This window comes from Tenrec ecaudatus, chromosome 15 (genome assembly GCF_050624435.1).
Source record: "Tenrec ecaudatus isolate mTenEca1 chromosome 15, mTenEca1.hap1, whole genome shotgun sequence".
NCBI classification, from domain to species: Eukaryota; Metazoa; Chordata; class Mammalia; order Afrosoricida; family Tenrecidae; genus Tenrec; species Tenrec ecaudatus.
In genome coordinates, this window is record NC_134544.1 from 92675296 (window position 1) to 92686861 (window position 11566).

General features: G+C 43.6%; 1 protein-coding gene across 1 annotated transcript; it reads left to right on the forward strand.

Moving 5' to 3' along the window:
* The first annotated feature begins 1846 nt into the window (after positions 1 to 1846).
* On the forward strand, positions 1847 to 6631 carry LOC142427598 (large ribosomal subunit protein uL14-like). Its single transcript, XM_075532795.1, has 2 exons — positions 1847 to 1886; positions 6306 to 6631. Exons 1-2 carry the CDS (start codon positions 1847 to 1849, stop codon positions 6629 to 6631), a joined length of 366 nt encoding a protein of 121 aa, XP_075388910.1.
* Positions 6632 to 11566: the final 4935 nt, after the last annotated feature.

The window sequence follows — 11566 nt, forward strand, 5'->3', positions numbered from 1 at the left end:
TACATTATGATTCATAACAGTAGCAAACTTACAGTGATGATGTAGCAACAAAATAATTTTATGGTTGGGGTCAGTGACATCATGAAGAACTGTATTAAAGGTCGTGGCATTAGGAAGGTTGTGAACCACTGCTTTACAGGAGCACATCGAGTAGTGGGAATTTCTTTAAATAAAAAATACTATGGAACAAAAGGTCCTGTTCCAGGCTATTCTGTTCCAACAGCAGTACATGGCGTTATAACAGCGTGGGGGAAAGACCATGAAAAAAATGCATTAAAAATCATAGTAACGCAGTTTTCATTAGTGCCTGTATTTGCAGTCGGCCATAGCTATGACATTTTTAATGCATGTCAGAAAATATGGGGTGAAGATTTGAGACATGTAATAATATCAAGAAGTACAGAATTGCCACTAATAATCAGAACTGACTCTGGAAATCCTTTGACACTGTATTTAAGTTTGGTCCATGTTATAGAGAATTCAAAGGGTTACAAGTTACTGCCACCTTACCTAAGAGTTATTTAAGAGAATGGAATAGATATTAATACCTTATAAGCAAATTGTATAAGGGGTGAAAGGAAAAAAGGGGAGTGTTGAAAATATTCCCTTTGTTTCTGGTGGAACTTTGCTACAGAAGTTAACAAGAAATCTCTTAAAATATTCCTTCAAGTGTAGTTATGTGGTAGCTTATGTATTTAAATCCATAGTTCTATTGGATCAAACATAATTGTAAAATTGCTGCCATCATCAACTGTGATACCTTCATATCAGCTCCCCCTATCCACTCCCATCCCAACCCTGCAACCCCCAGAACCCTCAATATATATGTATATTTTGCTGTAACTTCCACCATCCCATGCATCCTATCACCTGAAATTCTGATGTTTGTTCCCTTTGAGTGGTGTTATACAGTCACCATTGCTGTTAGTTTCTCCCTCCCCCACCTCCCCACTTCCCCCGAAAAGACCTGCATGGGATTTCAATGAACCAGAAGGTAGGGAGAGGCTCTGAATTTATCGCCAGGTTCTCATGCCTGATTTCTGAGTGGCAGCAAAAAAGCCGCCCAATTTGACCAAGGTGGGTAATGTAAGGCAAGGTCCCCAGGAAAGTCCAGCTGCATTCTTAGAACGCATCATGGAAGCTTTTAGGCTGTATACCCCATAAACCTGACATCAGAGGAAAGTAGGGCTGCAGTAATAATGGCTTTTATTAATCAAGCTGCACCAGATGTCAAAAGAAAGTAGAAAGGCTAGGGAAAAAATTTTAAGGATTTGTCGGAGGTGGCAGTGAAGGTCTATAACAATAGAGAAACCTCAGAAGAGAGGAAAGAAAGACAGCGGATGGAAGATCGAAGGTTCCAGGCAGGAGAAACCAGGAAGATTACAAGGGAAATTGCCCAAGTATTAGTGGCAGCTACTGCAAGTGAAGAGGGAGAACAGGGAATGCGTTAATAGAAATGGGAGGCCTAGACTAGGAAAAGATCAGTGCAGCTACTGCGAGGAAAGAGGGCACTGGGCCAGAGATTGTCTCAAAAAAGAGCTTTTGAAAGGAATGATATGGTGCTGGCATTGCCAGGAGGATGGACACGGGTTTGACAGGTGCCCCAATCTTCATAAGCCAGCATGTCCCCTATTTTTAGGCAGGGGGAAAAAGGCAGGACCTAGAATGAGGAGGTTGGTGTTCAGAATCCCTCCCCGAGCTTAGGGTACCATGATTGGATGGATCGGAAACTGGTTGATTTCTTGGTTGACACAGAGGCAAAGCACTCGGTCCCCACCCACGACAATGAAAAACTGTCGTCTCGTACCAGCTGGGTGCAAGGTGTCACAGCGACCAACTGGTACCGATGGACTTCTACGTGCAAAATGGACCTCAGTGTGGGTCAAGTAAGTCACTCGTTCATGCTCATCCCAAAGTGCCCGACACCCCTGCTAGGAAGAGATATTTTAACCAAGTTAAATGCCCAAATATACTTTAAAATGAACAAGTCTGCTTGGCAGACTAAAAAAGACACTTTTAACTACTCCACACCACCAACCAGGATGAATATCAGTACTCACAGTAAAAAGAAAGATTCATAACTGCTAAAAGAAAAGAAATAAAGAATAAGACTGAGGTGCTGCAGCCACTGGGAGCTGTAACACTGCCAAAAGCTGTGGCAATGGTGCACACACCCGGCCATCAAGAAGGAGACTCCATGGAAGCTAAGGGCCATCGTGCCGCAGACAAGGAGGTGCAAAAGGCTGCGGTCCAAGAAAAGGAAGGAGATGGACCTGGAGAACCAGGTGGGCAAGTATGCCTTGTTCAATTTTCTTTTCCAGGAAAGGGGTCCTTTCCACATGTGCCTGGCTACACAGCTGAAGAACTTTGGGTCAAACAAGAGCTGCAAGCCCTAACTGAAGAGAGCTCGCCATGGTTAAAGGCCCAGGACAATCTTATCCTCCCGGCTGAGGTGGGGCGCAAGAGATGCTGTATAACTTACACCGTGATACTCATTTGGGGAAAAAGACGCTACAATTGTTGCAAACTGCCAAACTACAGTTCAAAGGCCAAGGACTGACTGTAGAACAGCTGGTGAGCCAATACCGTGTCTGCCAAGAAATGAAACCAGGTAAAATTATAAATATGCTTCAAGGGGCTAGAGAAAGAAGTAAGCAACCTGGGCTACATTGGGAAGTGGATCTCACTGAGATCAAGCCAGGCAAATATGGTTATAAGTACTTGTTAGTCCTCATTGAGACTTTTTCAGGAAGGGTAGAAGCTTTCCCAACTAAAAGAGAGACAGCCCTGATAGTAGCAAAAAAGGTGTTGAAAGAAATAGCTCCAAGATATGGAATGCCTCAAACAATTGAATCCGACAATGGGCCTGTTTTTGTAACCGAGGTCGTTCAGAATTTATCCTGGGCTCTGGGGACAAATTGAAAACTGCATTGTACATACAACCCAAAAAAGCTCTGGGCAAGTAGAGAGAATGAACAGAACTTTAAAGTAGACTTTGACCAAATCAGCCTCCAAGACTGGCGAAAACTAGGTGACTCTCCTCCCGTTTGCTATATTCCGTGTGCGGAATTCCCCCATGTTTGAATTGACACCTTTTGAAATTGTGTATGGTAAACCACTCCCCATTATCCCTAGAGCATTCAATCTGCTCTATGCAGGCCTGCTGAGATATTAGGGGCTATGCAAGCCTTGCAGAGCAGACAGGCCAATGTTTGACCTACCATTCAGGCTGTTTACCAAAATGCTATTGAGCAGGCAAATGCAGCTGCAAGTCAACATGAGCATTTGCCTGGAGATTAGGTCTGGGTTCGAAGGTTCCATAGCAAAAATCTAGAAACCAAATGGAAGGGGCCTTATCAGGTTGTTTTAACCTCCCCTACAGACTTAAAGGTGGAGGATGGGATAGCTGCCTGGATTCACCACAGCCATACCCGCCTAGCAGAGCCTCTGGAAAAGGTGTGGACGGTAACTCAGCACCCCACCAACCCCCTTTGGGTGCGCCTCAGTAGACTATCATGATCCTGTGGCCTGTGGCCCTCTGGGCATTCCTCTCTGCGATTATCAAGGAAAATGAGACTATAACCAACATGAACCTTAGATTCACACCTGGACTCTAAAAAATTTAGTCACCGGTGGCATTCTGGCAACAGTAAGTAAGGCACATCCAATAACTGCGATGCAGTATCTTGAAATATTTTTCAGCCTTGAACAGCTCTGGCAAGAAAGAAGGATTGGTCCCGCCCCCCGAGTGGCATGGCATGTTGGGTTTAGCACACCTTTAAATAATAAACTGGTCATGAGGAAACAGGGGTTTCATGTGTGCCCTATGACATGGCCTCAGGGCACTGACAGAGGAAAGTTGTGGGGACGTAGCCTGCAGCAGGGGTCTTCCAGTAAAGCATGATGGCCCTATTGTTCTGAATGGGCTTGTGTAACCACCAATGATGGTGGCTGGAAATGGAGTTCTAAAGAAGACTCTGTGTCAATGAAATTTGTGTCAAGTAATAGTGCTGATGCCAATAATACCATAAAAATCACCATCCACATCACTGGGAGACCTGGATCCGAGGAATAATGTGGGCCTTCCGAAATAATAGCCACCCCAGTACCAAAAGTCCTACATACTGTAACATCGACGGCTGGTCCAGAAGACACGCAGAACAGGGTTTATCTCAGTTCTCCTTTGTTTGATTTAATATTATCAACGTATAATGCTTTAAACAGTACTAACCCAAATGCTACCAAAAGTTGTTGGCTTTATTATAGTATAGAAACCCCATAATATGATGCCTTAGCTATAAACAGAATTTTGGTCCAGGAGGCTGATGCAAGTTGTGACTGGAATAGCCGTAAGAAAAAAAGTTTCACAATAGAAAATGTTCAAAGAATTGGAGCGTGTGTGGGAAAAATTCCAAAAAAACATGAGGCCTCATGTATACATATAAATTGTCAGGTCAACCAAAGCAGTAAGTGGATAATTCCTACTAAAGGTAGTTTTTGGATATGTTCAAATTCCTACCCTTCCCCTTGCCTGTATACCAAGTTGTTACACTCCACCAATGCTACAGAATTCTGTGTAAATATAATTCTTTTCCCGTGGGTTATTTACCATTCGTGGGAAGATGGATGCTTACAATGGTCAAAGCAGCACTACCAGAAGGTTAAAAGAGAACCTGTCACTGTTTTTTTTTTTTTTAACATTTTATTAGGGGTTCATACAACTCTTATCACAATCCATACATATACATACATCAATTGTATAAAGCACATCCACACATACCTTGCCCCAATCATTCTCAAAGCATGTGCTCTCCACTTAAGCCCCTTGCATCAGGTCCTCTTTTTCTGTCACTGTTTTAACTGTTGCTCTGTTACTCGGAGTTAGCGCTGCTGGAGCGGGCACAGAAATAGCTGCTCTAAGCAACCAAAATAATGGGCTGACCCATCTCTAGAGTTTAACTGATGAGGATTTAGCCAGACTAGAAGATGCAATAACGCATCTAGAAAAATCTGTAAGCTCTCTTTCTGAGATAGTCCTACAAAATCATAGAGGGTTAGATTTAATTTTTCTACAACAAGGAGCAGTGACCAGCCCTCCACCCCCCACCGATTGACCAGTCAAGAAAACACATGTGAAACTGCTTGCCAACCACCACTGGACAATGCTGGCACCAGAAGTTTTCTCTAATCAATTTAAAGAACAGCAACACTGGACTGCCCCCTGGCCCTGGCCCCATAAAAGCCCAGCGAACAAAGAACTCGGTGCTGATTCCCTTTGGCTGCTGGGTCCCCACTGTGCTGGGCAGTGGAGGGAGGGAAGCCCTAGCTTGAGCAAGCAAATAAACTCCTTTTGCTGCTTTTGCATCTCAACTGGTCAGAATTCTTCCATGCGCCCAAGGTGAGCTCGCATTCCCTCCCCCAATCCAACACTAGGGGATGAGAATTATATTACAGTTGAGTCTCAACTACAGTTTACTCAACAGATAATAGGATAGATATGTGAGGTTTGCTTGAGTGCCTGGGAAAAGATAATTCCATCAGGAGAGAGAAAGCCGAGTTGCATGGCTATAAGACAGCGGATTGATGAATCCTATGCTGACTTTGTGTTCCAAAAGTTCTATTTCCAAATGTGTAAAGAATGTCCAGGCAGTAAGAGACTTAGTGCATAAGCTATCTTATGATTTCTCCAAAAAGCATTGTAAAAATACCTTCCACAGGGAACAGGGCACTCTGCTAGATTATCTCAGGATATGCAGGAATGTAGAGACAGAGGAATATAAGGCCGACCTCATGGCAGCTACACTGGCAAATTATATCAGACCTAGAAAAAAGTGTTTTAGTTGTGGGAAGACAGGTCATCTTCACAGAGAGTGTAGGCAGAGCAGGCTGCGGCCTATGTCAGAGCATGGGCCAGGGCCTTCGAGTGGGTTTAATAGAACCTGAACTCTGCCCCGCTGTAGGAAGGGAACTCATTAGCCAAGACTTCCCAGCGGGGAAATAGTGGAAGGAGCTTGATACAGACCCTGCCAAGCAAAGCATGGGAGGCAAGGTGTCTGCCTGAGAGAGCAAAGAAGAGAGAAACTGCAGGTATCACCCAGCTTCACAGCAGGAGACCAGACCTAACCAATCTTGCAAAAGCCCAGCCTCTGTTCTCCCTGCAGTTGTTTTGACTAACTAACAGATGGCTCTCAGAAGCCCTCACAGCAGTTTGCTGATTCTAGAAGCAGGAACCTCTTATTGAAAAAGTAATACACCTTGGGGATGAAAGCCAGAGTGAATCATGTCTTGTTTTCGTTCTTGTACAGGAGCCAAAAATCTATATATCATCTCCGTGCAGGGGATCAAGGGCCGGCTAAGCAGACTGCCCGCTGCCGGTGTGGGTGACATGGTGATGGCCACAGTCAAGAAAGGCAAACCCGAGCTCAGAAAGAAGGTCCATCCTGCAGTGGTAATACGGCAACGGAAATCCTACCGGAGAAAAGATGGTGTGTTCCTTTATTTCGAAGATAATGCGGGGGTCATTGTGAACAATAAAGGTGAGATGAAAGGTTCGGCCATCACAGGAACCGTTGCAAAGGAGTGTGCGGACTTGTGGCCCCGGATTGCATCCAATGCTGGCAGCATTGCGTGATTTTGCCGTGTTTGTGAAAACCTCCAACAACCCTATTAAAAATTATTCACACACACACCCCCCAAAAAGAAGAAGTAATACAGTTTTTATCAGGAAGTTTTAACCTAAGTACTCAAGAAATTCAAATTGATACTGGAGTTGATAAGAGTTGGGAGAAAAAGCCAAAAGCTGTGATTAAATTAGAAATTTTTAAGAGCAGTAATTGGTGTCCACTACCAAAGAACTAATTGTGATTGTTAGCCTAAATAGAACCATTTTATATTAAGCAATCATTCTGCACCAGTCCTAAAGTGCAATCTCAGGCCTTATAACATTTTCAAAAAAAAAAAAAAGAAAGAAAGAAAAGGCCAACTAGCCCCTTGTTCCTAAAAAACAGCAAAAGACTATCCTGTGCCAGAAAATTGTGCAATCTCAAAGTCTGCTTGCTCAGTCGCGCTGCTTAATGGCCAGTTTTGCTTCTGTACCAGCCTGCTTAGTCGCACTGTTCAACCCCAATTTCTGCTTGTATACCAGCCTGCTTTCACAGTATAGCAATCTAATGAAGCCTTATAAAAAACCAAGTCTGTAAGCGAAAGGGACCAGCCGATGGCCACATTTTGTCTAGGGCTGGCTGGTCCCTGCGCAGGTTTCTTTTGTTATCAAAACTTTTATTTCTTTCAATCTCACATCTCAGTTATTCTTGTCTGGCTCATGTACAACAAAATAAGATGTTTATTAGGAAAGTCCAACCTAAATTCTCAAGGTGTTGCTGGAGTTATTGGTGAAGATTATGAAGAAGAAATAAAGGCAGTGATGAATTCTGATATACCATGGTTTGCAGAGTGAAGACCCAAAGCCCATATGTCAGCCACTGGAGATCCCCTCTAGGGGAGGATATGAGCCAATCAAGGTGTGATATAGCATCGATGAAAAATACAATTTTCCTCTAGTTCTTAAATGCTTTCTCCCCACGCCCCACTGTCATGATCTGAATTCTACCTTGCAAGTTTGGCTAGTTCAGAGGATGTACACTGGTACAGACAGGAACTGGAAGCACAGGGAATCCAGGGTGGATGATATCGTTAAGACCAGTGGTGTGAGTGGTGATACTGGGAGGGTAGAGGGAGAGTGGTTTGAAAAGAGGAAACTGATTACAAGGATCTACATGTGACCTCCTCCCTGGGGGACAGACAATGGGAAAGTGGGTGAAGGGAGACTTCAGGCAGTGCAAGATATGACAAAATAATAATTTATAAGTCATCAAGGGCTCATGAGGGAGGGGATTAAGTGGAGAGCAAATGTATTAAGAATGATGAAGGCAATGAATGTAAAGATGTGCTTTACACAATTGATGTATATATGAATTGTGATAGGAGTTCTATGAGCCCCTAATAAAACAATTTAAAAATATTTTTAAAAAATAAATTATAAAAATCTATGATCAAAATATAATGGAGAGCCAAAAACTTAAAAAAAGGGAAGATCGCTTAAGCCAATTTTTGCTTCCTTGCATTTCTAGAGTTAAAAGTTATGGTTGGCAGGAAAGAGTGCTTGAGAAATCTGACCATGGTTTAAATCAAGGGGTCTTCAGGAATGCGCTTGTGGTGAAACAGTAGCGCCACCACATGGAATTAGAAATTGAAGCGAAAAGGCTTTTAAACTTTGGATGGGGGGGGTCATTTCTTTAGTGCAGTCAGGAGGGCCTAAAACTGTTCCATTAACTTCCACTAAAGCCAGCGTGAAGGGAATGAGTGAAGTTAAGTAAGAGAGACGATAGCAAGGTGGTAAAATCATATAGTGTGAGAAGCCTGAAGAGCAAAGGGCTTAATTGAGCCTGTAACCTTACCGGTGAACTTGGAGGAAAAAATGTCTGTTTAGTAAGTTACTTCAAGAACAGCTGAATAAATTTATTGAGAATTTTTTCAGTCTTTGAAAGTATGGTAATTAGTCAGTTCTCTTAATTCTCTGAGGGCTGGGAGCCAGTATTTACATAACAACGAAGGCTGTCTAACTAGTTGTTTTACTGGTTCAAGACCAAGCAAGGTAACTGAGATTGCCAGCAATACTTTAAAAGCTGCATTGTTAAAACAGAAGGAGGAGAAGAGGAATCTTATGTGCGACAAATTTCATTTGGTCAATTTAACAAAAAAAGTTCTCCTTACTAAAAGCTTGAAACAAAGGTAGGGCAGAGAAACACATTTTCACTTCTACAGAGAAAACCGATCCTAAGAAATCCCAAGATGATGGAAACCGCGTTTGGGATCCGGGTCCATCTCTCACCGGGAGAAAGGGCAGTGCATTTATGTTTCTGTAGAATAAAGCTGATGGGCTCCCCTCAGAAGGACACAACCACGTTGGGAGAAAGATGGACATGAAGGACACGAAGGTATCCGAAAAGCTTAATCATAATTCTTTTTCCAGGTCACTGACACCCTTAAGAGAGGGGCTATTTGTTTATATTTTCACAGGCCAAGGAGATCGGTGGATTTCTCTTCAGCCAGCAAGGCCCAGAGGAAAGCAGGGAAGCTGGTGTGTGACCTCCCTGTCCTGTTACTGAAGTTATCCAAAATGTCAAGAAGACTTGGCAGATTCCTGAGAATGGCGATTGCTGACTGTTGAGACATTTTTTCCATTGTTGATGCTGTCTAAGAGAAACTCTGAGACTCTCATCAAAGATGAACATTATATACAATAGTGACTGGACTATTACTCCAGACTGTTGTTTTGCTGAAAGATCAAGATTTTGGACTTGTGAATTAATGTTATAATGTGATTGGAATGTAACTGATTTCTGTGTAACTCCCTACCTATATAATGTAACATTGCGTGACAAGGATTTGATTAAGAAACATTAGCAAGGGTTTAAGGGAAACATTTCATTAGATGTTGATCAGCTTAAAGAGGACATTTTCTATACATTCAAAGACAGACTCGAGGCATCTCCTGGCTCTGATGTGATTAAGCAGTTGGTGAGTGGCATGGAAGGGTTGGATCCTCCATCTTGGGCTCAAAGTATCTCACATAGCTTAAGTTCCAGTCTGACTGTATTATTTACTCATCATATTTTTTATGCCTGCAGTTTCGTGCTGCTTCTATAGGAAGCTAAGAGATAAGAAGAGAGACCATGTTGCTCCCGTGACGCTATTAAATCTCAAACATAATGCAGACAAGGGAAATGTGGGATACTAGCACTGTAGGGAAATAAAACTGGGACTGTTAGGTTTCTCTCTCTGGGACTAGATCCCAACCTCAGTCCTTGGCTCCGCGCGAGAAAGATTTCATGCTGAAGCCAGGCTCGTGATCCAAGTGAATTTAATGAAAGTTCAAAGAAGCATCAGGTTTTACACGGCACCCATTAGGATTCATTTGACCATGCGGCCTGGCAGAGACTGCCCCAGGTCACGCAAGAATCTCTCTCCTCCCACGAAGACCAGACCAAAAAGCCCCTCTCCCTTCTGGTCCCTGCCTTTTCAAGGGTTCCCAGGGGAGGTGTGGTGAACGACCTCAGGTTGATCCCATTGGCTGAATTGCAGTCACCTGGCCCAGGTGGGCTTCTTCAGGTATAACGCTCATGTGGGCCCACCGGCGGGAAAATCCAGCTTTTGTCCTTTGCTGGCTCTCTTGGGCATGCGTAAATGGAATTCCCAATTCCCTAGGCTAAGCTACCTAATAGGACTTACTCCCTGACTGGTGTGGAGGGAATCTGGAAGACTAGTATTCCATGGCTGGAAGACTGCCACTCCGGTAGTTGGAGATATGGTCCAGGTACATGTTCCTGCGGTTGTCTATCATTTCCATAGTTTCTCCCTTATAGCTGTGCTGTCTTAAAGTGAGCACATGGTTGATTCATTCTCCCTATGGAAGCAGACATTCCTATTTGCTCATTTTCTTCCCGCCTTGATATCCAGCCTCTATCATACCTTCCTCCAACAGCAGATGGTCATTAGGGGACATTACCCCCAGTGTCTGGATTCAAAATGTTAGCTGTAAGCCTGAATTTTTGGCTGCATCAATTGGATCATTAAGTTTTGTCTGGACAACTTTTAATGTATAGAAAATAACCATATAGCCCATGTGGCTTTTGAATTTTTTATATAAAACAAAGGGGGACTTGTGGAGGGAGGTCAGCTTCTTAGACATCTTCCCTGGAGGCAGACTGCTGTCTCCCCACACCACAGGATGGGCCTGCTCCCTGCTGTTGGAGACAATGGGTTACTTCTTGAAGCTTACAACCATTAGCTTGGTTCCTCTAGGTGGGGTTTATACCCTATGGATAAAGGTTCCTATGGAGATCCAGAGAATAGGTCAAAATTAAGCTGCCATCCTGACTCTAGGATCTGCCCATCTTGTCACATGTATAGTCCCTATCCCTCCTTTTCCTGTTGCATGTATGCCCCTAGACCACCCCCTCCCATTACTGTATAACCTATAGTGCAGCCCCTTCCTGTGAGGTATGTCTTTACCTGTAATCAAGGGGCTTGCATGCCTCCAAAAGTTATATAGGCCTGGGTTAGCTATAGAGAGCCCTCTCTCTCTGGTCTCTCCCCACCTCTCTCCTCGGCTCCCGCTCCTCCCTTGTTTCCCTTTCCCTTTTTCCAATTTCCCTTCCCCCTCTTTCCACTTGAGCCACCAAGTGGGGCTGAGGTGAGCAATGTTACCATGAAATGTGTCTGACCCCTTGATTGCAATATCCCCTATGCCTCTTCTATCTCATGCTCTCGATGACTTTATGTATTTATCTTAACCGTACAATTGTGCTTACTGAACCCACAACTAGTGGGGGGGGGCTGCCCCCCCTACCTCATACTACACTCCTGGAGCCTTATTTTTTTGCTAATATCTTCAGTACCCTTTGGATTTCTTCCTTCAGTACCACTGTTTCTTGATCATAAGCTACCTCTTGCTTTGTGTATTCCTTCCATCCTCTTTTGATACCTCCTGCATCATTTGAATTAT

Bases quoted from the DNA above. Each gene is read 5' to 3' on its own strand.
- LOC142427598 (XM_075532795.1), top strand. From the start codon at position 1,847: ATGGACTTCTACGTGCAAAATGGACCTCAGTGTGGGTCAA. The intron at 1,887-6,305 runs GTAAGTCACTCG...GTTCTTGTACAG, and splicing joins TGGACCTCAGTGTGGGTCAA to GAGCCAAAAATCTATATATC.